Source organism: Zonotrichia leucophrys, chromosome 17 (genome assembly GCF_028769735.1).
Source record: "Zonotrichia leucophrys gambelii isolate GWCS_2022_RI chromosome 17, RI_Zleu_2.0, whole genome shotgun sequence".
Lineage (NCBI taxonomy): Eukaryota > Metazoa > Chordata > Aves > Passeriformes > Passerellidae > Zonotrichia > Zonotrichia leucophrys.
In genome coordinates this window covers 11194325-11221783 of record NC_088186.1, presented here as the reverse complement: position 1 = coordinate 11221783, position 27459 = coordinate 11194325, and the positions used below count along the sequence as shown (strand labels likewise).

The 27459-nt window shown below is 53.1% G+C and overlaps 2 protein-coding genes across 3 annotated transcripts; one reads left to right on the top strand and one right to left on the bottom strand.

Moving 5' to 3' along the window:
* Window positions 1-817: 817 nt before the first annotated feature.
* On the bottom strand, window positions 818-21988 carry TRAF2 (TNF receptor associated factor 2). Of its 2 annotated transcripts, none has more exons than XM_064727450.1 (10): window positions 20911-20942; window positions 19494-19714; window positions 18834-18912; window positions 18388-18486; window positions 8910-8981; window positions 7305-7379; window positions 4823-5182; window positions 3718-3895; window positions 2069-2217; window positions 818-1393 (listed from the first exon to the last, which is right to left on the bottom strand). In XM_064727450.1, the coding sequence occupies exons 2-10, from the start codon at window positions 19679-19681 to the stop codon at window positions 1175-1177; spliced, it is 1419 nt and encodes a 472-aa protein (XP_064583520.1). In that variant the 5' UTR covers window positions 19682-19714; window positions 20911-20942; the 3' UTR covers window positions 818-1174. The 2 variants fall into 2 exon arrangements, with proteins under 2 accessions (XP_064583520.1, XP_064583522.1); XM_064727452.1 differs by lacking the exon at window positions 20911-20942 and adding an exon at window positions 21822-21988 and having other exon boundaries at window positions 1037-1393.
* Window positions 21989-23954: 1966 nt separating this feature from the next.
* EDF1 (endothelial differentiation related factor 1) lies at window positions 23955-27113 on the top strand. The gene is made up of 5 exons (XM_064727976.1): window positions 23955-24100; window positions 24212-24263; window positions 25251-25411; window positions 25959-26052; window positions 26574-27113. Exons 1-5 carry the CDS (start codon window positions 24023-24025, stop codon window positions 26633-26635), a joined length of 447 nt encoding a protein of 148 aa, XP_064584046.1. The 5' UTR covers window positions 23955-24022; the 3' UTR covers window positions 26636-27113.
* Window positions 27114-27459: the final 346 nt, after the last annotated feature.

The window sequence follows — 27459 nt, the reverse complement described above, 5'->3', positions numbered from 1 at the left end:
GCCAAGTGGAGGAAGAGCTCCAAGGTGCTGCCACCTGTAACCAGGTGCCCCATGACTCCTGAGCTCAGGGATGGGGAGGAACAGTGAGGGAGATCTGCTGCTGGTGACTGCAGGCGCTGTGAGAGTGCAGGGGCTGGCCAGCAGTGCCCCCTGCATGGGCACACAGTACACATCCCATGGCCAAGGCTGCAGTGCCCAGACAGACACGGCAGTGCAGCTGCAGATGGACGTGGAGCTCAACAGCAGCAGGAGCCCGAGGAAGGCTGGTGGTGCTGTCACACCATGGAAACAAAGCCAGTTCTCTGTGTCTTTGCCTATGAGCAAAGACAGCTCCCAGCACAGCACCCATCCCACCCAGTGCTGCTCAGCACACAGGGCAGAGAGGGGCAGGGCTTGGAGCTTTCAGGGTGCACACCGAGCTCTGTGCCACCCTCCTCTCCTGCCACAGGAGGGACAATCTCCACAGCAGATTCATTTCTTCACCACAGGCATCCCTGGTGCTGCCCCCATTCCACACTGGTCCCTCCTGGGCAACAGCACCTCCTGCCCCATTCCACACTCCAGCACACACCCAGCAAGGGCTGGACTAAGGGCTCCCCTGCCCTGCAGTTGGGCTCAGCACCCTCCTAACACACCAACGGCATCAAACCAGTCTGTGTCTCTCTTGCCCAGCTGGTACTGCAGCTGTCACACACCCTCCTTGTCTCCCGGGGTGTGGAGCAACCAGCAGTGCACAGCCATGGCACCCCACAACTTCCAGGAACATGGAGATCTCAGAGGGAAATCCTAGACAGCTGAGCCAAAATCCACAGGAGGTGGAGCTCGGGCAGGGCAAACCGCTGTTTTACTAGAGAGCTGTGGATGTCGGCTAAACTGGTAGAGCAAGAGCTGCACTGGTTTCCACTGGAGTCCAGACAGCAGCAGTTCAGACATCCAAGTCCCTGCAGGGAATCTTCCATATTCCACAGCCTGCCAGTGTCCACCCAATCCTCTCTTCAGGAAAGAGAGCTCCCATCAGACACCTCATTTCCACTTAGAGCAAAGGTCCCTTTCCAGGAAGGGCTTTTCCCCCCTCTGTGCCCCCTCTTGCTCTCAGACCCGCCTGAAGTGCAGCACAAGCAGGAGATGCCCTGGGCAGTGCTGGCTCCATGCTCACTGCTCCAAGTCAGCAGGGTTAGAGGCCCGTGAGATCAACGATGGCTTTAATAAAGATGGCATCATCACGCACGTAGGAGTTCTTGGCTTCCATGACTGACACGGGGCAGAAGAGGGGGCAGCCGCTGGCGATGTTCATCTCCGTGACGGGGCGCTGGAAGGACGAGGACGTCACGTCGGGGCGGAAGGCATCGATGATGTGCTCCCGGTTATTCTGGTCCAGAAGCATCAGGGTGACCTGTGAGGAAGGGTGAAAGCACAGAGGAGTGGCTGAATAAAAGACACATGGAAGCCCAGCCCAGTGACCTGCATGCAGGTACCAGCAGCCACAGCCACCCTGTGCACCTGCAAATCAGAGAAATGCCTCTGAGTGGGACCAGCAGAGAACATCACCTCAGGAATGTCCTGTAGAAACCCTCCCCATCCCCACATCCTGCCTATCGCTGGAAACTTCCCTGTGGCAGCACAAGTCTGTCAGACTGACTGAAATCCTACACTCTGCTCTCAGAACTGACACTGCACTCAGGTATTTCCCTGAGCCAGGGCTGTTGTCCTCTCTGCATCTGCTTGTGCCCGCTCACTCCGCCTCCATGTGTTCCACAAACCAGCAGTGCCCAAGAGCTGGGATCTGAGCTCCTGACAGGGAATGAGCACCCACTGTCCCCAAGCTCTGAGGCCACCACAACCTTCCCTTGCTCCCAACCCTTGCAGCAGAGGCTCTGTGCAATTCCCAACAGCCCACGTCACCCCCTTGCCTCACAGCACAGCCAGTGCTCTCAGCACACCTGGGGAACCCCCAGGGCAGTCAATACTGCCTTGCCAAGCGGCCCGGAGTGACAGTGCTGAGAAACTCGAGTGGGTGCTGAACCAGAGAGGCCATGGACGGGCACAGTGGGCTCTGCTCCAGACCCACCTTCTGGTTAAAGGGCCACCGCAGCAGCGCATCGTTAGGTCCCTTCATCACCACAAAAAACAGGGACAGGTGGGTGCCACGGCCGGTGCCGTCCCCATTCAGGTACACGCGCAGACACATCTTGTAGCCATACTTGCTGGTGTAGAAAGCTGTTAGAGAAGAGTGGAACAGGCACAGTGAGGGCCCAATGCAGCACAGCCTAGCAACAGCAGATCTCTGAAATCTGAGGGCTCTGAAGTTTGGAATCCAGCCAGGTCTGGGCTGCACCAGAGGTGGTCTGGAAAGCCCAAGGCCAGAAGTGCAGCCCCTGGCCTGAGCAGATGCTGCGCACAGAGCAGCCACCAGTCCCCTGGCTATTCCCTCACTGCCAGGGGGATTCTGCCCCAGAGTTGGGCCAATCCTCCTGCACCTCAGGGCTGAAGGAGCTGTGGTTCATGGCAGCAACACTGGTGAGCAGGAACAAATCCCCCATAAAGCACCTGGCTGGGAGCAGAGCACTCTCAGCAGCCCACTGTGAGCTGATGCCTCTGATCTGGGCAGGGGCTCAAGCAAGTGAACTTTAATTCTCATTTGGATTCCCACAGCATGGCTTGGGCATGGCCAGGATGGGATTTCAGGCACTTTCCTTCCCCAGCAGTCCTGGGAATGCCTGTATTGTGACACTAGACCTGTGTGGGGTCACAGCTTGGAAGGGGACCTGCCACAAGTCACCCTCCCACAGCGGCACAGAGCACATCTGGGACAGGCTGGGCAAGGCTCAGTGGGCACAGGCAGAGATCAGGGGTCACAGCCAATATTTTACTGCAGGACTTGGTGCTTCTCTCAACAGGCAGACTATGAATAGCAGAGACACTGTGCTCTTCCACAGGGTGAGGAGCAAGAGATCGGATCTTTGTCACTGCATCCCTCTTGGAAATGCCCAGCTCATTTCTTCTGCTCCTTCCTCTCCACCTGCTTTACCCAAAGGCTCTCAGGACAGATGACCCCTTTGTTAGTCCAAGGAGAATATCCCCACTGGGCCCTCTGGGCCTTCTCAGCACTCTCATCACTCTTTGAATGTAAAACCCATCGAGGAACAGAAGGAAAGATGGCTCCAGAGTGGTGGGAGCAGCCAGGGAGAGGGACCATGCAGCTGGGCATCCTGCTCTCTCTGGCCCAGGTGAGGAGCAGAGCAAGAAGCCAGTAAGACCCTCCCCTTCCCCCCTCAAGACTGATGGCCTTCACCCTGGCTTGTCCTGGGTCAGGCCCTGAATGAACCTTCCTTGAACAACTTGCTGTTTTTAGCTCAAGATTTTGCCCTCTGCCAAACCCCGTGGCACTCTGTCCTCACAACACTGCAAGCAGTATCTCCACTTCCTTTTCTTTAACACTGCTGTCAGCTGGTATTTCCTTGCCTTTACATTTAATGCAAACCAAACAATTACAGCCAATTTCCTTTCTCATCCCATCCACAGCCTGCATCTCTCTCCTCTCAGCCCTCTCTTCCCTCTTGGAACAGCACTGCTCTGCATGCTTCACTCTCCAAGATAAAACACTCCCTTCCACATGGAATATTTCTTTTCTCAGCCTGGCAGCATTTCCCAAGCAAAGGTCCTGCCATGAGACCCACACACAGCTGAAATGCAAGAGATTTTGGGGACTTTGCGCACCTGGAGAGAAGATGGCAGGCGAGCGGCCCGTTATCGCCTCCTGACGCTTCCGCGCAAACTCCGTTATCTTCCAGATGAAAACCCCATCGTAGGTGGAAGCCTCCATGTTGCGGATCTTCTCCTCCATCTCAGCCATGGCCAGGTCTTTAAGCCCAATGCTCCTCTCCAGCTGCCGGACCTGCTCAGTGGGACACGTGGTGCAGGTGAGAAACACGCAGGCCCTGGGGCCTGCGAGAGACCCCGGCAGCCCCTTGGGTTTTGGAGAGACCTCCAAAATGGACAGGGAGCAGGGAGGGAGAAACTGAGCAACATAAGCCAATTCACTGAAGCTTCCTTCTCTGGAGAAGATCCATCAAAACAGCTTAGTGCTTGAGCTGGGAACTTTCCCGTAGACAATGTAAAACTCCTTCCAAGGAGCTGCTCCATTGGCTGAGCAGCACAAGAAGTGTGAATGGGGAAAAAATCCCCAATAACTCAGCATTGTGACAAACTAAATTGAGAAAGAAAAGAACCTACACCCTCTGGAGGGTTTGTCCCTGCCAGCTCACACAGGATCACAGCAGATCAGTTGCCCAGAGAGCACAGGTGCGCTGCAAACTGCACAGCTCCAGGTGCCAGGAACACCAGGAGCCCTCCACAAGAGACTGTGCTGGAGCAGACTGGTGGAGGCAGCTCCTTCACACCTCCAGCCTGTCGCTGCAGGCAGCAGCACTGATGGCACTCCTCTGGCAAAGGCAGCACTCATTTGGAAAAGTCTGGAAGGTGAGCAGCCCCACAGATTCAGTGAGATGCAGCACAAGGAGATGCAGTGAAATTCTGGGTGCTCTGGCTCTTGTCAGAAAACTGTGCTGAGGAAGAACCCCTCAGTATCTCACTCAGTTTGATAATTAACAGAGGTCTGATGCTTTAGACAGGTCAGTTAAATTCCCAGCTTTTACAGGGAGCTGCTGAGGGTTGGGCACAGGCACACAGGGTATTTTAGTTCTGCCTTCAGATTTGTGGAGTTTCAGGACCAAGTGGTGAAGCTTTGCTAGCTCATGACACAGAAAGGAAACAGGAAACAACGTCTGCTGGGAGTGTGGGAACCCAGGTGAGCAGTACACACCTTGTTGCTCAGCGTTTCGATTTTCTCCTGGTCCAGCCGGTGCTGGCGACTGTAGGCCTCAGCTGTCAGGGACACTCTCTCCACCTCCCGGTTAAGCACACAGACAATGTTCTCAAAGGTAGCTGTTTTCCTCTCAAGGGCCTCACACCTTCCCAAGAGCTCTAGGGACCGGGAGAGCTCCGACTCCGAGCACAGTGAGTTTGCTCCCAGAAGTGGGGAACTGTTTTGTGATGAGGAAGGGACAGGAAGGGGCTTCAGGTCCCCAGCACCAGTCTTGAGGCTGAGCACAGAGCTCAGAAGCATGTAGAGATGCTCTGCCAAACACTTCCTTTCGTGTTCTGGGAGCATTTCATTTTCCACCTACATGAAGAGAAATACATCCCCCATTCAGCATATGCAATCTACACTGTCACCAACCACAGAACAAATTCCTCCTATCCAGGTTGTCTCTGTCCCTCTGGGAGCCTCTCAGGATCCCCGGCCAGTCCCGAGCCCCAGACACCGGGGCAGCCCCGGCACGGCCGACAGCAGGGAGACACTGCCTGTGCCCTGAGGGTGCTGAGGGGAGACACTGTCTGTGCCCTGAGGGGAGACACTGTCTGTGCCCTGAGGGTGCTGAGGGGAGACACTGTCTGTGCCCTGAGGGGAGACACTGTCTGTGCCCCGAGGGTGCTGAGGGGAGACACTGCCTGTGCCCTGAGGGGAGACACTGTCTGTGCCCTGAGGGTGCTGAGGGGAGACACTGTCTGTGCCCTGAGGGGAGACACTGTCTGTGCCCCGAGGGTGCTGAGGGGAGACACTGCCTGTGCCCTGAGGGGAGACACTGTCTGTGCCCTGAGGGTGCTGAGGGGAGACACTGTCTGTGCCCCGAGGGTGCTGAGGGGAGACACTGCCTGTGCCCTGAGGGGAGACACTGTCTGTGCCCCGAGGGTGCTGAGGGGAGACACTGCCTGTGCCCTGAGGGGAGACGCTCTCTGTGCCCTGAGGGTGCTGAGGGGAGACACTGTCTGTGCCCTGAGGGGAGACACTGTCTGTGCCCCGAGGGTGCTGAGGGGAGACACTGCCTGTGCCCTGAGGGGAGACACTGTCTGTGCCCTGAGGGGAGACACTGTCTGTGCCCCGAGGGTGCTGAGGGCACCTGGGCTGGTGCCTTTGCAGCAGGAGAGACATCGGTAGGAGATAAAGGGCCGGCTCTTAGCAGGGGTTAATCCAAGGTTTTATTCTCGGAGTCTCCAAGGAGCTCCTGCATCTCAGGGGGGCTCCTGCTGAGAGCCCCGGGAGAGGTGCCAAGGTTACATTTAAAAGGAGGTGGAAACCCAAAGTAGAGAACATTAGTGACCCTGAGGGATGGGTACTGGGAGATGGACATTTAGGACAGCATATGGGGCAAGGCTTGGGGGACTGACCCCTGGCCTCTGGCTGATCGTTCAGCATCCTGGGCTGAAGCTTCTAGATGGAGGGGATGGGATGCTGAGTGATTGACAGAGAGCCAGGATGGGGGTTTGGGGGTGATCTCATCCAGGGAGAGGGATTACACAGGTAAAGGGAGGGGATACAGTCTGGGATAAACCATTTGGGAAAAATACAAGGATACAAAACCAAAACTACTTCAAAGTATTACAAAGTATAAAAACACACTACAACATCAGCTTTAAATTTACAATTTATCGGGGGTTAAAAACAAAGAAATAATGGAAAAATTTGTTTTGGTGGGGGTGGTTTGGGTTTTTGTTTAGTTTTAGAAATGTTTCAAATCACATACAATGAGGGTTGCTAAACGCTTCCCCCAGCTGTATTAGTCTGCTCTGCCTTCCTCCAACCCCTCCCAGAAAAGCTCTGTCAGATGTACCTAACAGCAACAAAGGACAAAGCCTCACATAACCTCCTGGAGGAGGGATGTATTTGAACCAGTAGGACCTGCAAAAACTAAGTGACATACAGAAATGGCCTGGCCCCAGTACTCTGCTTACAGAATCACTGTAATCACAAGTTATTACACACTTGCTTGGATGTGAAGAGACCTTAACACTGTAATCACAAGTTATTACACACTTGCTTGGATGTGAAGAGACCTTAAAGCTCATCCTGTCCAAGGGATCCCAGGACAGCCACAGCTCCTCTGGGCACCCTGTGCCAGGGCCTTCCCACCCTCACAAGGAACAATTTCTTTCTAAAAATCTCATCTAAACCTGACCTCTGGCAGTGTGAAGCCATTCCCCCTGAAAGTGGCATAACCACCACAGTCCCAAAGCACTTAGGGTGCTCTTAAAGTAGAAGGAGATTTCATCCCACAGGAATTTAATTCCTGGGATGCGCAGATTCTGCACAGCAGATGATGTGAAGCTCCATGTGCAAGGGGTTTAATCAAATATCTGAAGGAAAACAGATGTAACACATGTGACAGTTTGGGCAACAGTGGTTTGCAGGAACTCTAATGCTGGGACTGAAAAGCCCCAGGGAAACCCAAGAGAGGAGCCCTTACCATCTCAGTACAGCCCACAGCCTCGAACCGGCACGGTACTTTGGATCTGCCACACGTCTTCACATGGTCCCGAAACTAGACAGGGAGGAAGGAGAGCAGTGTTAGATCTCATGTGTCCGTAGTGCTCCCTTGTCACCCCACTGACATTTGGGAAACTACAGCCAAGCTGAAGAATGCCCAAGCTATGGCTAATCACTGTCACAGTGCCCACTAAACCTGGGCTCTGCCCGCCATCAGGTGTGACTTTCAAGAATGCAAATACAGCCCTGACACCTGAAGGAAGCCAAATTTCTCCTTCTCTTGATGGCTGGGAGGTCTCACTGCTCACCTGCACATGCAAGAGTGAAAAAGCAATGGGTACAGGATCAAGTTGTGGATGCAGAATAATGAGCTTCCCTGAGGGCTGAGGAATGGGAGGCACAGGCAATAAGCCCATGAAACAAGGGCACATTCATTTTGGGCACTTCACACAACTCTGGTAAGGACGTGCTACAGGTTGGTATTTTTACCTCCATCCCAGCATTACATTTCTGCTGAGAGGTGCCACTAACCCCTCAGCACTGAGATGACTCGTTCAGGTTCCCACACAGCACATGATTAATCCAACAAGCTCTGTCACAGCTTCAGCTTGGGTTTAGTGCACTTCTCACCATCAGTACCAGAGCTCTGTTCTGAACACCACCATATTCCCTCCCCACTTAACTCCTACATCTGCTACAACAGATGTCAATTAAAACTGATTTTAAACCACGTTTTTAAAGACTTCTAGATCCATGTGGCTTGTGTAATGAGTCAGGTTACTCGGAGTTAACATGGCAGCAAATAACAAGAGTCTGGAGAAATAAACATGGGAGTTAATATTTAAACACAGAGTAGATCACCCATGGGGACCCCATGAGGTGGCTTCCTGCAGGGCTTCAGCTCCCACCTGCAGAGAAGCTGGGCTGTACCCCAAACCCCAGCCTGCAGATAAGGTGGGCTGTATCCCCACCCCTAGCTCCTCCTTATGCTGCCCATTTGGAAGAACTCTTTTGCTCCTCTTTTTGCTGCCTCTGTTCCCCAGCCCTGGTAAAGGGCTTTTTCCAACACTACTACTAAAAATATTTGCCTATAGAAGGCAAGATGGTTTCAGATGAATGAGCTTTTTGAAAATGTTTCCCAAAACTTGAATTTTTCAGATTCTTGAGCCTTGTTCCAGGAGCCAGCAGCCTGGAAATTCTATAGACATGGATTCCATTAGATGATTACTCTGATATCAATTAATATAGCTGGGCATGGGCTCTGTTTCCAAAATTGCAGCAGTAGTTGATGCAGTTGCTCTATGCAGAAGAAAAACCCATAAGTGAATTTTCCCACAGAGGCTCTGTCCCCATACATGATCCCAGGGGAGGTGGCAGTGGCAGCACCAACTGTGACCTGCGAGTGCCCCTGAGCCACATTACCTCACACCTATCCTATGGAAAACTCACATCCACATTAACAGCTGCCACTCAGTTGTTTTCCCCACTTCATTTCCTAATGGACTCTGCTCCTCCCTGCTGCCAGAATGCCAAACTCAGCCCATCAGGACACCAAATACCCCACGGCACAGAGTCAGATGGATACCTTCTCCCTGGGAATCTTCTTCCCACAGCCTTCACAAGTCAGCGGGAATTCAGGGCAGACTTCATCATGAGCCTGTGAAGGAACACACAGGAGATATTTGTCCTCAGATAAAAGGTTCATGGAGGTTCTGTGATGGGCACAATCCCAAGGGGCTGGATTTATGCCTTATTACAGATGAACACTGGATTTACCAACCTACACTCAGACCTTAGTCACGCTGATCCCTCTGAGCTGCTGACTCATTGTGTGACCTCCAGGCTACCCCAATTTTGGGTGCCTATGTAGCACCCAACCTCTATTTAAAAGATGCTACAATGATTTTTAAAAAATTCAAATTATTCCTTTGATGGCCAAGATAATCAATGGGAAACTCCATTAATGGCTCTGCCAGGAGGAGACACATTGATGCAGGTTGAGTGGAGTGAGCCATTACCTCAGCAGGATAATTTGGGTCTTTTTTCCACTGTAATGTTTATCAGTCAGCTGAGGCATAGGCCCCATGACAGCTCATCACATGCCGAGCTGAGCTGTCTGATTGTATCTTCACATTTGAACTAGAATACCATTTTTCAAGTAGAAAGAAAACAGCTGCACACTGTTTTTAAACTGTTTCATTTACCAGTCCCTGCACACAAGCAATTGCCTCTGCAGCCAGACGCAGGGTTGGATGATGGCCAGAGAGGTTGAACAAACAATCAGGGCAATGTGATCCTCTGTCCCCAGTAGAGTCTTTGGCAACAGTGCTGGCTAAATGGAATGCTGGAACATGCCACTGCTTCTGTACCATTTCCACGCTGCTTAAACCTTCTTGTTCTACATCCACCAGTTGAAACAAGGCACTGGAAACACCATGAATATGCAGATCAAAACTCAAATTAAAATATAAGAGCACTGAAGTCTCCTGCCATGGTAGGGACAGAAAAAAAATCCAACCAGGAGCATTTCTAATGCAGCTATCTGAACCCAGATGTTGGAAAACTTGGTCACAATGAATCTCTGTTACCTTCTAGGGGAACACGCACAAACCTCACCATGTCACACATCAGGAAGTGAAAAGTGAAACCAGCAGTAACTCCACCCCGGCTTCTTGGTCACTCTCTCCTTTTTATGCTTTAAGTGAGTAACTTAAGCTGAGAGTTTCACTGTGTGTCCCTGGAGAGATGACTGGCCAGCCAGCGGGGTTTGGAGGGCACTGCTGCCTGCAGAGGAGGAGGAGGAGGCCAAGTGCCTGCCTTTATCCCACTCACTCAGAGGGAGTGAGCCCTTTTTTTTACCCACCTACTGCTCTCATGTTCTAGAAACACCCAGTAACATCTACCCCATGAACCACAAAGCACTGGCAGAACAGATGGTCTGGCTGAAAGAAGGAAATTTCACTGCAGAGGCAACTATTTTAAAAGGGATTATTTTAAACTTATGGTCTCCCATGCCAACATGTGGGTGTGAAACTACCACACTCCCCACCTCCCAGCATTTATCCTCCATCCTGATTCCCCTCTGCACCATGACGTAACAGCCAAGAATGGGCAGCCCTGCCTGCAGCATGGGAAGGAGCTCAAAGAGCAACTGCTGTGTATGTAAATAGTTTAAGACACCAGAGGCTTCAGCCAGCGCAGATCCAAACATTTCTGTATAAACAGTTTCAGGTTCTTCTGGAAAGCCCTGTTCCTCCTGTCCCACGTGGGTGTCAGAACAGAGATAGATGGTATCACTCCTGGAAGAAATCCAGCCGACCCTGGAGCCAAGAGCAGGGGCTGGCACTTGAGCCTGATCTGCCACACTCCACTCCCCCTGCAATGGGGCAATCCTCCTGTTTATATCTTTCCCAAACCCATAGCTGTAGCTTCTGCTACAGGGATAAGCACCACTCACACTCACATCCAGGCACTTGCTTGGAAAGTTTTTGGGAGCTCTAGAAAGTCATCATGGCTGTGCGTGGGACTAGGCAAGAGCAGGCACTCTCCCAGAGGGAAACCAGAATGGAAATCAAGCTGGACAGGGATCAGAGAGAGGGGACAGCCATGGAAGAATTAAAGTGGAGCTGGAAGACAATAGCTCACCCAGCAAGGCACACACCAGCCTGCAGCATCCAACAGCAGGAGCAGGAAAATCAAATGGGGCAGAGTTAACAGCCTTCAGCAACACCCGGTTCTTCCCACTGAATTACAACCAAAGCCGCTGATTGATCAATTTCCTTCCCTAATAGTAAACAGTGACACAACCCCACAGCTGCCTGCCCATCACCCACCACCATCAGACATGTCATTCTCTGGGAGCTCACCAGAAAGGTTAGAAAATCCAACACCGCTGCCCGTGGGAGGATCAGGGCAATGGAGAGGATCACAGTCAGGGACTGTGTGTGAGGCAAATCAGAATCACAGAATAATGGAATGGTTTGGGTTGGAAGGGACCTTACAGCCCATTTCATTCCACCCCACTACTGTGGGCAGGGACACCTTGCACTGTCCCAGGTCATTCCAAGTCCCATCCAACCTGGCCTTGGACACTTCCATGGGATGGGACAGCCACAGCTGCTCTGGGCAACCTGTGCCAGGGCCTCCCCACCCTCACAGGGAAGAATTTCCTCTTAACATCTAATCTAAATCTCTCCTCTTTTAGTTTAAAACTGCTCCCCCTTTTCCTGTCACTATCTGTCCATGTAAAAAGTCTCTCTACATCTTTTTCAGGCCCCCTTTAAGCACTTACAGGCTGCAGGGAGGTTTCCCCAGAGCCTTCTCTTCTCCAGGCTGCTCAAAGGTGCTGAGCTCTCCTCTCTGCCTGCAGGCCTACTAGCAAATGGAGCTGCCCGTGGGTACTGGGAATCTCCCACCTCAGTATCAGGAAAGCAGAAAAGCTGTATATGATTAAAATTTGCAGTATTTGCAGACAAAGTTTTTCTCTGGACACTCCGGCAGCAGGATGAGGCTGTTTCATGCCGGCCAGCAAGGGCAGCACTCTTGCATTGCAGCTGTGCAGGGGAGTGAAGGCATACAGAGGGAAAAGTGGGTTTTGGTAAGGGCAGCTGATCCCTGGAGCACACAGTGATCATTCCTAAGGAGGATGAGAGCAGATCTCACTGTGCTCTGAAGCTTCCTCATGAGGGGCAGCTCTGTTCTCTGCTCTGTGTGCCAGTGACAGGACTCAAGGGAATGGCTGGAGTTGTGTCAGGATGAGGCTAGAATGGATATTAGGAAAAGATTCTTCCCCCAGAGGGTGCTGGCACTGCCCAGGCTCCCCAGGGAATGGGCACGGCCCCGAGGCTGCCAGAGCTCCAGGAATGTTTGGACAGCATTGCCAGAGATGTCCAGGGTGGCATTGTTGGGGTGTCTGCTGGTGTCTTGTGCAGGGCCAGGAAATGGACTGCATGATTCTTGTCCATCACTTCCAGCTTGGGAAATTCTCTGGTTCTATACAATGCCAGGGTGAGTTGCTCCCCTACTTCTCCCTCAGCCAAGAGGGAAAAGTGCACTTTAATCTGATCACCACTTCACCTCAGGGTATCCCTAAATTCAATTTCAACTCTGGAAGAGGCTGCTGCTGGAAATCATTATCTCCATACTCTGGTGGACAGGACATGCCCCTGCTGCCAGGCTGCTCTGCTCATAACCCGCCACATCCATACAGGTCCAGTTTTTTATCTGAGGTCTTGTAACCATGCTAGGAATCCATCAGCATGACACTGGGCTCCCCCTCCAGCCAAGGGACAAGGCAGGCAGCTGGGAAATGCCACTGCTGAAGCAGCTCCTGGGAGATACCTCTGCCAGAGCCCATGGAAAGGCCACGGCAAAGGGCAGGGCTGGCAGAGGGACAGGGGACAGCAGGACAGGCTCAGAGCGAGCTGCACGCTGCAGCTCCCCTGCAAAATCCCCAGGTCTTGGAAAGTCACTCCATCAGTCTCCTCTGAGCACAGCAACAGTAACCATAAGCAGGCTACTGCAAGGGCTTGGCAGCTGGAAGGGAGCAACAAGAAGGAAACAAAACTACCAGGATGGCAGAGGAAAGCCAGCTGCCATGACACGGGGCTATGAGGGCTTGGGTGGTCTCCAGCCCCAGCATTGCCATGTGCAGCACTTGGCTTCCTGGACACAGTAACAAGGAAAAGGGTGGGCCCATGAAACTGCAGAGAAAACACTGAAAATGAGTCTCCAGTATAAAAAAGAGAGTTTGTAGGGAACCTGAATCCCTTGTGCTAAGAAGCATCGGTTGCTTCGTGCACCTCTGTCACTTTCCCAGGGGCTCCAGAGCCTGCAAGATGGAAATGTGCCACACAAGGCAGGTGCTTTGGGACGCCCTGCTCCTCTGAAGTGCCCATGCCCTTCTGCGCTGCAGCTCCTCCTGCCATAGAAGTCCTAAGCTGGTTCTATGCCAGGCTTGCTTGAACCTTTCCCCATACAGGTGAGTCAGGCTACCAGGCACAGGGTGACCACACACCCAGCCCTTGTGCCTCTGCATGGAGCCCAGCAACACAAGGCTGGAAAGCAGGAACCCAGTCTGTAATTCCCAGTGACAAATGGGAATGGGAGCTTTCTGAGACCATCACACAGGCTGGTGCCAGCCACAAACTCCTCCCTTACTGGGACATGCTGTTGACAGATCCAAGCAAGTTCACTTGGCAGCATTTCAAAGAAACTGTCAAAACCAAAGATGAAGTTTGCATCACTAGGTGCTGTTGGCTCCAGCTGGGCAGGCAGTGAGGGCTTGGGAACCCAGCACACCCTCACTGCTCTCAGTGCTCTGGCGCCCACCTGAGTGAGGACAAAAGGAGAAGAAGCCTTGTGGGGTTTCCTGTGGGCCTGGCTCAAGCCTCTGTTCAGACCCAGGGCAGACCTACTTGTTTTCAGTGTTGAAGTTTTGTTCATCAACTGTTAGGGCTGATCAGACAGAGGTTTGATTTAGGGATTGCTGGCAGAGGGACACCAAGGCAGTGTGTCAGGTACTGAAGACAAGTGTGAAGGCAAGAGTGATTTCTTAGAACAGAGGAAAGTACAAAATGCATTTGAAGGAGTAGTAGGTTTTCTGTCATTTTTAAAAATAGGTTCTGCCACTCCTGGTTGCTTTCAACTATGAACAAGCATGAAGTGGTGGTACACTCCAGGATGCTTTTTCCAAATCCCTCCACAATTCCTCCACCTGCATTCCTGGTGAGGGGTTTCCTCACAGCACAGAGCCATATGAACCACACTCAGCACTCCCCTCCACTTCAAACCTCGTGACTTACAGCTTTTCATTCTCCAAGGAGCAGATGTCAAAACCATTAAGTTTTGGGTCACCACAAGAAGGCTGAGCTGGTTTCAGAAGTGAAGAGCAGACCCTCTGCAGCCGGGGCTTTCCAATTCCCTCCCACGCCTGCTCTCCGGCACTCGCCATGGCTCTGCCTCCCACCATGGTTTGGACAGGAAATTGCTGGTGACTGGGCAGCCAGCTACACCAGCTACTGTGGGGCTGTGGCTGGGGTGTGCTTGTGGGCCTCAGCTCTGGCTCTGGAAAGTATAGGTGTGTCTGATCCCTTTTCCAAAAGCAGAAGGTCCTTTTGGTCACATCCATGTGCAAGTCAGGAATTCTCTCACCAGAAAATTGTCTGGTCCTGCTGGAGCTAGCTGCAAACTGCACTTCACCATCAGCCCAGAATTTGGAGCCAAAACCTTCAGAAGAAGCCAATAAATGCTGCACTGGGTTTTAAAGAGAAGGCTGGTCACCCTGCCACAGCAGCACCAAGTGCTCCTGCCACAGCACCTCAAGCGTTGTACCCCACACAGATGACAATGATACAACACCCAGAGGAACAACTTTGTGGAGCAGGAGACAGGTGAACAAGCTTCAAAGACCAACAGCTCTCCTCTAAGCAATGTGCAAAACCCTGAGGATGGAGTTTCAGCCTCAGTTGAAAATCACCACCAAAACCTGTTGGGGCACTGCCGGGTTACAGCTGGGAAGGAGGGGCACGACACGCTCAGGGCCCCGGGAGCCCTTCTGAAGAGAGAGCTTTCCCTGGGTAAGGCATGGCAGGGGCTCCACAGCATCTCCTGAGTATGAACAGTGGGCAGAAAGGAATGCCTGGTTATCCTGTTCTTCTGGAGCCAGGAAGCCCCATAGCCCAGAAGGGGCTGCAGACATCCTTTCTGACACCACAGGCTTTTGAGTAACATCACTTGGGATAGGAGCTATGCACCTTCTGCAGCCTTCCAGGTTCCACTTACAAAGAACTTTCTAAAATCAAAATGACAGCAAAAAACTCGAGGAAAGCACGTTGTTTCCAGCTTGTTCCCACACCTGACTGTTGCCTGGCCTCAGGAGCTGAGCTGATCTGAGCCCCACAAAACTTAGTTTAAACATCGACCTTATGTTTAAGCTTAATTTTTTAAGTTTTAAAACTTAAAAACTTCCTAAACTTGGACAATTTCCTTATGTCTCAGTTAATTCTGCTTCCAGCAGAAGAGGGCTGCATTAAATTCCCTGTCTGGGGTAACCAAGGGGAATGCCAAAGCTGACCCCGTGTGCCCACCTCCTCAGCCCCCTCCTCCCATCCCAGTCCTGGGGGGAGGACACAGGAAGGGAACTGGTGGGATGAAAGGCAATCATAAAAGGTGTATGAAAACTGTCAACAGGATGCTGATAAACAGGAGAGGGACATGGACAGCCAGAGGTACTGTAGGGTAGGAGGAACACACCAGAGCTGAGGAACCACAAACTCCCTCTCCTGGATATCACTGGGACTGTTTCTGAGGTTTTTCCTTTTGCTTTAATGGGCTGAATTTAGTTTCTGCAGCCCTTCTCAGACTTTGCTCTTGAATCTAAAGGCTCATGCCCACAGCCTGATTTTCGAAATGTACGTGCAGACAGACTTATCAGGAAAAAGGGTCACTAATAAAAGGAAAAACCCTTCAGCCCCCTGCCCCAAACTACTTTATCCAAATGCCACAAAATATTTACACACTCTGAAAAATGCAGCCATAAATCCAGACTTAAATATTTCATATGCTCCACACAGCTTGAAGCAGAGTGCAAGTCATGTCCAAGCAAACAGCACTCATTCAGTTTTGCATTTTCCTTTGAGAGCCAAACTTTAGTCTGAACAGAAAGCAAAACTGAAATCCATTTTACTCCTTTTCTTGAGGTTTAAGCTTTCCAGCTGCAGAACATGTTTCCCCTGTGTGTGCCCAGAGAAGATTAGCAAATCAGAAGTTTGCAAGGGGAGAGCAGCCTCTCTCAGCACAACACACGATTTTAAAATTAGCAAACAGTGAATTCACTCTGAGGGACTTTCCATGTCCTCTCAGAAATAGCTCTGAGGTACTTTCCAGAGTGGGAGTGCTGAGCTGCTGCAGGACGTTACCCACAGCACAGCTACGGGTGCAGCTCCTCTGCAGCAGGCAGCTCTGCACTGCGGCCCTGCAGGCTTTAACCTCAGCCCAAGGTATCACAAGGCTCTGGGCTAACACAGCCACCCAAGGCCTCCTTTCCCAGCCCTCTTCAGCGACACACATGGCTTTGGCAGCATGGCGACAGCCAGTCCTGATTAAATGCCACAGCTCTTTGGCAGGCATGTGAGAGGAGATAACACAAGCCAGACCTTGCCTCCTCCCACCAGTTCCTAGGAAAGAGCCAGCTTTTCCTGAGAGGGCACAAAATAACCTCCTTCCTTAGGCTGAATGCCATCAGGGCAGGCAGGAGAGGCGTCTCAGCCCCTGAGAGGAAACAGCCAGCACTGCTCCAAACCCTCACACCCCTTCTACCACACAGGACTCCCCCAGACTCATAAAACCCCTGGCAGGGAAGATATCACAGATGCCCCAGCCCCACAGCCCACGCACACCAGGGCCACACTTCCATCAATCATCCTTTGTCCCAGCAAACGCCAAACTGGGGTTTGGGAAGATCAAGTGGAGAGTGAAAACAAGGCCCAGGCTCACCCATATAGGAGCTTTTCATCAGCAGTGTGCAAGGTTCTGGGGCACCACATGCTTCTGCAGCCCTGACCCCTGGACAGCTCGCTGCCCTTCTGAACTCCCAGAGGGAGCTCTGACCAGACTCAAGCACTCTAACACTTGTCAGAATACATAGGCAGAACTTTAGGCAGCAGAAGATTTTTGCTGAGCTCTGCAAGAACACGTTAAGACTTTTCTTAAAAAGAGAAGAAAAAGTTCAGCACAGCTCATCAGCCACAGTACAATCAGCACTGGAAGTTGCTGACAGATAATCTGGTTTAGTCTCATGAAAATGAACTCACTATAAGCATTGCAGAAGATATCGGACCTCTGGGCACCAGCAGAAATTAAAGCATGGTGCAAACAATCTGCAGACACCACCAGCACAGCCTGAACCCGAAACCTCAGTACCAGGGTACCCTGCCCCTGGACAGGCAATCCCCAAACTCTGTACTGTGGCAGTGTTAAGCTTTTCACCTGACATTTCTTCAGTCCCACATCCACACCATGAGCCTCTCACAGATGTACAAATGGGGGTTCACAGCAGCAGAACCATTTAGCACCGACATCCTCATCTCTTGGACTAAACTTTGAGCACGCAGCAGAAGGCTCAGACAGCAGGACAAGGAAGCAGAGCTGCAGAAGCATCTCTCTGCCAACAGGCAGAGGCACAGTCTGGGCAGAATGCTCAGGCCTGATGCACAGCTGTTGCTTCTTCTTCCACTTTGCAATGTCAGGAGAATCCCAATGATAGCCTGGACAGACCAAGGTTAAACCTGCTTCTGAAACACATCTCAGTCACTGGCAAAGCTCTGTGAACCACCAGGCTATGATCTTAATCTGGAGTGAGTATTAGAGAGAAATAAAATGAACTACTCTTATCTCAGGCCTCCAGCATGGCGGTTCTGCCATTCCAAGAGGGATGACAAAATTGTCCTTCAGGAGCCAAAAGCTTCACATACAGTCACACACTACAGACCAAGCACCCCCAGCCACAACTAAAATCTGGATTAAAAAGTTAGTGGGCTCCTCGAGGAGAAATGAGATGAAAAAACCATCCTGTCCAGCAGCCTTGTGTCCCAGAACAGTTTGGGGTGATGGGTGACAGTACCCAACATCCAGTCCCACTGTCCTGGTAGCTTTGGAGACAGCTGAAATGGGATCAGGTCATTTTCTGTGAGTTGATGGAGTCTGAAATTTTTAGGTTCACATAATGCAGAGAAATTCACAACCATTTAATGGCACAGCAATTTCTTGATAGTCTTGTATAGCAGAAAAGAGCTGCAAGGAGAGCAGGTGGTTCCCATCATAGAAGGAACATGCTCACAAGCAAATCCCTGTGATCACAAGCAAATCTGAACTGATCTCAGTCCAGCCTGTGCCCTCAGCAGGGCACACAAATCCTCATTCAGGGAGCCTCTCCAGCTGACAGTGAAGTCCAGGGATTTGACAACTTTCCCCCATTGTCAGCGAGCACAGACAACACCCTGAGCCTTCCCCAAAAGCAGAGGGAAGAAGGATGCAGATGTGCCAAGCCTTGCTTTGGCCTGTACCTCGTACTCTTTGATGGTTCCCTTCCAGGTGCAGCCGCTGTTGATGCAGACAGCAGGCAGACTCTCCACCTCCCGCCGCGCTGCATTGTCTGGGAAAGCCTGAAATGGCAAAACAAGCAGACCACAAATATCACTGAGGCGCTGCAGTTTGGATCAGGACTTTGAATTCTTTCTGAAAACTCCTCCCAGACCAGTTGCTCCATCAACCCTCAGAGGTGTGTTAACAGCAACCAAATCTCTGTGACAGCTTTAAGTAGGGCACCACTACACACACGTGCCCTGGATTTCAGCACGAGGAGTCCAACACAGTAATCACCTTTTCACAGCTGAAGAAAAGGGTTCCTATGAAAAAGGAGTTCTCAGAGCTCATGTTTTAAGCAAAAACTGTAACTGGTATTACTGACACCAGTGTTCTGTTAGGTTTTCTTCAATGTATTTTTCCTTACCGAGCTTGTTTCCAAAATAGAAATTCCTTCTTCGTATATTCCTTCCTGGATACAGCTGGCACACTTCTGAGGTCCAGCACTATCAGAAAGAAAAATAATAATCAAACACAACGACAAAAAAAAAAATTGAAAAAAAGAGTTAACAATGAATTGACTTCTGGTAACTTTATGAAATGACAATGTTTTCTTATTTTTAAAGCAACACACTGAGTCTTTGCTTGTGTGTATTGTTGATGCCTCTTTCTAATTTCTTTCTTCTGCCAATTAAACATTCTATTAGGCTTTCCTCAGACAAAGGTAGGAGTAAGATAGAACACAAAGAGACTTCTCTGGAAGCCAGCTTGTGCTTAAACCTCTCCCATTTTTACACAACAGTGAAATGATGACTTTATGACTGTGATGAAGGAAAGAGGTGATAGACCTGGACTGTCTCCTCAATGGCAAAAACAGTGCAGGGCATTCTGGAAAAGAGAACTTTGAAGCATCAACAAAGGCAAGTCAGAGATTACACATTCCCTTAGAGAAGAGACTATACTGAATCTCAATGATTGAACACAGCTCCCTTGGAGAGAAGGCCATGCAAACAACACTTCTCTCTGCTTTTGTTTTGAAAACGCCCTTTCAAATATTGTGCCTTCGCACTGGAGGCCCAGCAGTTACCTGATGATTCTCTTCAGGCAGTAGGAGCAGTAGCGATGGCCGCACTGCGCCTGGAACGGCCGCCTCAGGATGTTCTTGCAATCGGAGCACAGGTATTTGACCTCCAGTTTAGTTCCCAGGATCTCCTTTGCAAACCCAGGCTGGTTTAGATCCAGAGAACCAGGTGGAGAAGAGTTTGCTGCTGCCATGTGAACGAAAAGTTCTGGCTGTATCTCCAGAGACTGAAAATAAAAGTATTTTCTCCAACTGATTATAATTGCAGGGAGGTGATTTGTCATATAAACTGTGTTATCCCAGATTATTAGACTGTCCCCCAACAAAAGTAAACATACTGATGTAAACCACCCTAAAACCCTGCCTTCACCACCAAAATATGGGAGGAAATTTGAATTTAAGAACTAAATCCAGAACACAGAGACGTGAAGGACAGCCCTAACAAAACTCCCTGTCTGAGCTGACTGAAATGCAGCCTGTTTAGAGATATTAAGTCTTTTTGCTTTAAATAAGGTAAAAAACTGTCTTAAAGGTGGTAAGAAATAAATAGAATAAACTCAGTTCACCAAAACCCTGTTGGCCAGCACAGCCACAGCTTGTCAGCTGTCAGGAGGGACCAAAACTCTGCCCAGAGGCAGCTAGGCCAGCATGTTCCTGGGAGGAAGCTGGGCACACAGTGGAGCCCAGATTTAGTGGTGGCGCCCAATCAGGCACAAAGGGTTCCCCAGAGGGATGGAAAATGAGGAGACAAGAGGCAGGAGCAAATTGGAAAGAAGGCAAAGAACAAAATGCTTTTGTTTTAGCTGCTTATGCATCTCATACCTTCATTCCCCGTGACTACATGCTACAGGCACCTAAAACACCTAAGGAGCACACCCGTGGAGTCCCCTGGTTTGGATGGGAAGGGACGTTAAAGTTCATCTTATTCCACCCCTGCCACGGCAGGGACACCTCCCACTGTCCCAGGTGCTCCCAGCCCTGCCCAGCCTGGCCTTGGGCACTGCCAGGGATCCAGGGGCAGCCACAGCTGCTCTGGGCACCCTGTGCCAGGGCCTGCCCACCCTGCCAAGGAACAATTCCCAATATCCCATCCAGCCCTGCCCTCTGGCAGTGGGAAGCTGCTCCCCCTTGTCCTGTCATTCCATGTCCTTGTCCCCAGTCCTCTTCAGCTCTCCTGGAGCCCCTTCATGCACTGGAAAGGGCTCTGAACTGAGGTCGCCCTGAAGCCTTCTCTTCTCCAGGCTGAACGCCCCGAGCCTGTCGCCGGGAGGAGCCCCCACGAGCAGAGACACCGCGAAACGGAGCAGAGCCCAGGGCTGCCCCCGTGTGGCCCAGACTCCCCGCGGCCAGGAGGGCTCTGCCGGGCCGGGCTCCAAGAGGAGCGAGGCCCGAGCCCGCCACTCCCTGAGGGCCCCGCACTCACCGGCCCTCGCTGCGCGCCCGCACCGGAAGCCCCACCAGGCCCCGCCCCCGGACACGTGTGGCGAGCCCGGGCCCCACCCACTGCCCTGGAGCGGCCCCGCCCACGGGAGTGGCCCCGCCCACCGCCCGGGAGCGACCCCGCCCACGAGAGCGGGCCGGCCCCCGACACCCCCAACACCACCACCCAGCCTTGTACTCCCAACACCTCCACACCGACACCCTCGACCACCCAGCAAAACCCACCTCTGCACCCCAATGCCCCCGACACACCATCACCCATCCCTGCATCCCCGACATCCCGACTCCGACAACCACCCCACCGCCACCCACGTCTGCCCCCTCCAGTACCCTCACATCTCTGTCACCACCCCACTGTCATACCCAGTTTTGCCCCCTGCCACCCCCAACTGTCACCCCTCAGTCAGCTCCCCTCAGCTCCTCAGTCACTCCCTTACCCCGTCCTCTGTCACTTCCCCAGCACCACTCCTCGCTTTCCACTGTCCCCTGCCATATCCCTGCTTCAGGCGACCCTGCCGGGAAAGAGCCCAGATCCCTGGGACACCCTCACACTCCCCCAGGACTACTCATCTACCCGCTGGGTTCCCTCAACCCTCCTCTGAGCCCACCTCATCCGCCTCCTAGGACCTCCTGGTGCCCTCGTCCATCCCAGGGGCTTCCCATCCATCCCCTGGGACCCCCCTCACGCATCCACTGCATTTGCTGGAGGGGGAAAAAGACGGACAGTGGTGCTCAACCTGACCCACCCGCGGTCCCATCGGAGACAGCCATCTCCCGCTGCACTCCATAGGTGAGCAGCCCCTGGTCCCTTGGAAATGGCCCGGAGCGTGCACCAGGCAGAATTGTTTTAAAGTCACTTTTGGCCATTTTGGGTACCAGTGGGCCCTCGCCTACCTGCGCACAGAGTGTCATGGCCACCTCGCGTCCCGTGGCGCGGCTCGGGGGACAGGTGGGGGCCAGCGGTCGGGAAGGATGGGCGGCGGCAGGACGGAGACGGCCGGACGGCGATGGCAGGAAAAATGCCGTGAGGGGGAAACGCGCGGCGCAGTCCGCACTGAGGTCACGGCGAGGTGCTTTTCGCAGAGGAACTTGTTCGGCAAAAGGTCACAGCAGCGAGATTTGTCACCCGGGATCCCCAGCCCGCCTGCCCCCCCAGCCCGGCTCCGGCAAGGGGCTCCGGGGTTTTACCGCCCGCTGCGCCGGCGGGCCGGAGATGGGCGGGTTCTCACTGCGGGGAATTCACCCGGGGCCGGGGAAATCCTCGCCGTCAGAGCAGTGACACAGCGGCCACGGTGACTCTCCCGGGAGCCTGGCAGCGAAGACGGGGCCGAAGAGGAGCGGGTCGAAGTGAAGGGCTCGGCAGGGCCACGGGGGGCTCCGGGACACCGAGCCCTTGGCGAGAGGCCAGGTGCTGCTCAGGCACCGTCAGGGGGGGATGCTCCCTGTCAGGGAGCCGGGGACGGTGCATCCCTGCGTGTGCCGGCACCGGGAACGGCACGGGCACAGCTCCCGCTTCACCCATTGCACTGCAACAGCCCTTTTCCCAGCACAGCCGGTCTGCGAACACCGGCATGGAAAACTTGGTGATGTCATCTATCGAAGAAAAATCCTGTCTGCATTTCCTGAAATTGCCGTGACCTGGCAGCAGGACGTGCTGTTCCCAAAGGGACAGGAAACCCGCACCAAAGGCTTGCTCGGAACGCCCGCCGCGGGACGGGACCATGGGGCTGCTCCCAGTCCTGCTGTTGCGACAGCCCTGCTCCAGCACACGGCCCGGGGAGAAAGCCTTGCACCCCGCTAATGTCCCACCTCCGGAGCTGCTTTCTCTTGTTCCCTGGGAGCCGGGGCCAGGCGCGCTGCAGTGACAGATGACAAATGCAAACCCCCGGGCCGTCCCAGCACCTGATTTCCGAGCAATGCCTGGATCATCACCGTGACCGGGCTCTGTCCACTCATCCTGCGCTTTGTCATGGAAAGACCCCACAAAAATCCGCCTGGGGAGCGTTAACTTTGTGCCCTCTCGCTTCAGAAATGACGAGGGCAGGAGCAGCTTTTCATGCCTTTACTGCGACTGCGTAAATTTCTGGGCGATTCTGATGCAGTTTAGGGATTTTCATCGAATCACAGAATATCCCCTGAGCTGGAAGGGACCCACCGGGGTCATCCAGCCCAGCCCCTGTCCCTGCCCAGCCCCCCCAGCAGCCCCAGCCTGGGCACCCCTGGCAGCGCTGCCCAAAGGCTCCTGGAGCTCTGGCAGCCTCGGGGCCGTGCCCATTCCCTGGGCAGCCTGGGCAGTGCCAGCACCCTCTGGGGGCAGAGCCTTGCCCTGAGCTCCAGCCTGAGCTGCCCTGGCCCAGCCCCAGCCGTGCCCTGGCTGCTGTCCCTGTCGCAGAGCAGAGATGGGAGCTGCCCCGCGGGAGGAGCTGCAGCCCCAGCGAGTATTGACCTCAGTATCGCCTTCTCTGGGCTGAACCAACCCAGTGCCCTCAGCCACTCCTCCCTTGGCCCCTCCGGACCGTCCCCATGCCCGTGTCCGTCCTGTGGACGCTCTGCCGGGCTCCCCGCAGCACGAAGCCCCCACGGCACAGCCCGGCCCAGCCCCGCCGCTGCTCGCAGGCGCGCCCGGGGCCAACGGGCCGGGGCAAACCGACACTGCACGCGAAGAGCCGCACTGCGCATGCTCGGCTCGGCTCAGCCGAGCGGGTCAACGGGTCTGACAGCGCCGCAAACAAACCAATCCCTGCCGGGTGCCAGGTGACTGGCAGGGCCAGCAGCCAATCTTAGTGCGTACAGGCACGTGCCGTCACCCCCCAGGTTGGCGTGAGCACCTGCCCATCACGTAGCGAGGAGGCTGATTGGCAGGCAACTGCACCTATCAAACGGAGCTGCGTCACGCCTGGGTGCAGTTAAGCCAACAGTCCATGCAGGAACGTAGGCCCCGCCCGCTGCGCTCGCGCCTGTCTCCACCTATGAGCGATTGCCTTTCCTGACGGGCGTGCACTTCGCCCTATCAGCGGGCGCCGCGCGGCCGCGCCCCTGGAGGCGGGCACGGGGCGGTGCCCGGCGGCGGGCGCGGCCCGGGCGGGGTCGGAGCGATGGCGGAGAGCGACTGGGACACGGTCACGGTGCTGCGCAAGAAGGGCCCGAGCGCGGCCCAGGCCAAGTCCAAGCAGGTCAGCCGGGGGCGCGGTGGGGGACCGGGTGCGGGGCCGGGCAGGCGGCGGGGCTGGGCTCGGAGTGGGCTCGGCTGCCGTGCTCACCGCGCACCTTCGCTCTTTCCCCAGGCGATCTTGGCGGCCCAGCGGCGCGGGGAGGACGTGGAAACTTCCAAGAAGTGTGAGTATCCCCGGGGGGCCGGTCCGCTCTGGGGCGGCTGCCTGCGATGGGGAAAGGCGGCGGCGACGCCGCCCGGCCGAGCGCGCGATCCCGAGCGGGGCCGGAACGCGCGGCCCCGGGAGCCGCCGGGGTGACGCTCCTGGAGCTGCCCCTTAGCTCTGGTTGCCAGGGCGGAGATCTGCCTGGTTCCCGCAGAGATCTTGGAAAAGCTTTTGTCATCACAAAACTTAAGCTTCCCGTTTTGGCAGCTTATTTCTTTTGCGAATTTGAATGCCTGCGGATCTTCCTATGGCGCTGCTCGTTAAAAATGCCTTGTTTCTTCTCTGGTGTAAATTGCCGGGTTCTTTCACTGCAGGGAGGTTATTCTGATGGTTGGGAATAGAGAGATGATCCTTGAAGAAGATTAATCAGCTTTTTTGGGACAATGAATGCCAGAGACTAATGTGAGAGAAAGGATTCAAACTAGAGCTTAAATACTATATCTAACATGAGAGAAAACAATGGTTTTGAAGCTGTCTTTTAGCAAAGCTAAGTACAAATAGATTCTACTAATCAAAGATGTCAGAAAATTGCTTAAAAGCTACTAACTTGGGGTGCTTCATACTGAGCAAGCACAATTCAAGTTCAAGTATTGACCTCTCTGTGCTGCAGCACAAATATGTGTCTGCAGTAAAGTTAGAGCATTGAATGCCCAATGAAAAACAAGACTTGCCCTGTCTATAGGGAAGTTTAGGTGTAAAGTAGGGAAAGGGAAGGGCTCTGCATGGCCAAGTGTGCACAGCACTATGAACAGGGCTAAGGTAATGTTCCCTGATGGGCAGAATTGGGTGAGATCAATGGTGATGTTGGTATGTTGAAATCCTGACAGCACCCTGGGATCCTGGGCAGCTGAGGGCTTGGAAAGAGTCCTTTGATTCTTTTTGGCACAGCTCTGAGCCTTATTTTGTTTGTCCTTGATTGTTTTTTCATTCTTGCTTCGAACGACAGGGGCAGCAGGCCAGAACAAACAACACTTCATTACAAAGAACACGGCCAAGCTTGATCGTGAAACAGAGGAGCTGCACCATGACAGAGTGTCCCTGGAGGTGGGCAAAGTGATCCAGCAGGGCCGACAAAGCAAGGGCCTCACACAGAAGGACTTGGCCACGGTGAGTGGAGACCTCCAGGTGAGGGTGGGCTCCTTTCCTGTTCCCTCATGGGCAGCTGCAGTGGGAGGGTGTCATGGGCTGGGAGTTTGAGGAATGCAGTGTCGCTGGTGTCTGATGCCCTGGCAGCTTCAGTTGTGTGGGAGAAGTTTTGAGGTTTGTGCAGCCCTTGAGCCCCAGGCTGGAGGCAGAGCCTGTCTGTGGCTGCTGAGCTGGTGGGAGGCTGCTCCCTGCTTCCTCCCAGCTGCTCACACCAGCCCTAGAGGTTTGTACCATCTGGGCTGAGCAGTGTTAGCAGCTCCCTGATGTCTGAAGGAGCAGCAATCCCTGGTGGTTCTATTCCTCCTGAGAAGGAGGGAGGTCAGAGTCCCTTCAGGATGGATGTCACCAGCACTGGGACACTTCAGGGAGGTGCCAGTGGGGTGGAGTCAGCCTGGGAGCAGCACTTTGTCATCTGTCCTGGCATAATGAGAGGCTGTTCCTTATCTGTTTGAGTCTGGGGAGCTGCTGCTGAGCATTGCTGTGTTTGAGACTCATCCTCTCTTTTCAGAAAATCAATGAAAAACCACAAGTTATCGCTGACTACGAATCAGGACGAGCAATCCCCAATAACCAGGTCATGGGCAAGATCGAAAGAGCCATTGGTGAGTTAAGAGAGACTTCAGAAATAATGCTAGTGCTTGGAGGGATGGTTTGGGGGAAAGTATTTACCTTTTTCCTGTGAGGAACGTTGCTGGCTGGAGTTTATCGTGGGTGTGGTGCCATTAAGACATATTCTGATAAAACCTGGATCTGCTGCCTGAACCAGAACTGGGAGCTCTTGATCTTTGTCTGCACCTTCATGCCTGCGGCTGTGCCCTGAGGACCATCCCTGTGGGCTTGCCCCCAAAACCTGTGAGATGCTGAGACCCATGGAAACCTGATTGCACTTATGGAAGGGTTTTGTGTTGGTTTTACTCTCCTGGGCTGGTTCAGATCCCATCTGATTGGTTTTCTTTGACATTGGTCTGGTGCTCCTAGAAACTAAAGTAGGACTCTCCTGAGCTCTGGTTCCCCTGCTCTCTTTCTGGACATTCTCTTCCTTAAGGCTGAATTTGATGGAAATAAAAGTTATTGGGTCAGTGATTGAGTGCTGATGGTGGTGGTCTCCTTTGTCTTATTCCAGGCCTCAAACTGCGTGGAAAGGACATTGGAAAACCTCTGGAAACTGGCCCCAAAGGAAAATGACAACAAAGCCTCGAAATCCCTTTGCTTAGACTGATCTGGTTCTCCTCAACCACTCTGCATATTGCCAAGCTGAACAAGAGGGTTTCAGACTTGCTTTGGGGGGAAATCTGCTGAATCTGTACCTGCTGTAAAAAGCAACCTTAAAGAAGCAATTTCCTGATGTTTGTTTTTCCTTGCTCCTTTTCAGAGATTGAGGATCTAAACCCCAAGAAAAAACCCAAACCCTGCCTCTGATTTGCCAGAAAACATGTACATTGTGGTGTTAGCAGCAGCTGATGTTAAGGCAATTAGGGTGGTCTGAAATGTGAGGATTTAATTGAAACAATTTGGGGGATGGGTGAGATATATTATATATAAATAATTTGGGAGAGTTGGGGCTTGATCAGAAATGATGACTCAGTCACTGTATCTCAATGAGTTTGGTTTGTTCTTTCCAGCCTGTTTTAAAGAGATCTATAATAAAGTTTGATACCCTTCAGTTGCCCGGGGAGCTGCTGCATGTGACCAGCTGTTAGTAAATGTTGTGGCTGGGTGTGACCGGAGCTGCGTCACCTCTTCCTTCTGGGATTGTAATTAAAGGGACACCTGGGGTGCCTGGGATGAGGGCCAGCACTGTCACAGCCTTCCTGGCTGTGTCCCCTCTCCCTGCATGGGGATGGTGCAGCTTGGCCAGCAGCCTGGGCCTTCAGTCAGTGCTGTGGGGCTCTGCACATCCAGGCAGCTGCAGAGACATCAGCTGAAGCCTGAGCCCTCCTTGCCCTTCCCCAGCTCTCAGCTCTCTTGGGCCCTCATTTCTGCAGTCAGGACAGGGCTGTGGGGATGGT

What these genes read in the sequence shown, in the direction of transcription:
- TRAF2 (XM_064727452.1), bottom strand. An exon ending in AGAAGATTCCCAGGGAGAAG is followed by an intron (nt 7,380 to 8,909) that starts GTATCCATCTGA and finishes CTCCCTGTCTAG; the next exon opens with TTTCGGGACCATGTGAAGAC. An exon ending in CTGTGGGCTGTACTGAGATG is followed by an intron (nt 5,183 to 7,304) that starts GTAAGGGCTCCT and finishes CTCTTCATGTAG; the next exon opens with GTGGAAAATGAAATGCTCCC.
- EDF1 (XM_064727976.1), top strand. Translation starts at nt 24,023, where the DNA reads ATGGCGGAGAGCGACTGGGACACGGTCACGGTGCTGCGCAAGAAGGGC. An exon ending in CCCAGGCCAAGTCCAAGCAG is followed by an intron (nt 24,101 to 24,211) that starts GTCAGCCGGGGG and finishes CTCTTTCCCCAG; the next exon opens with GCGATCTTGGCGGCCCAGCG. An exon ending in CAAGATCGAAAGAGCCATTG is followed by an intron (nt 26,053 to 26,573) that starts GTGAGTTAAGAG and finishes GTCTTATTCCAG; the next exon opens with GCCTCAAACTGCGTGGAAAG.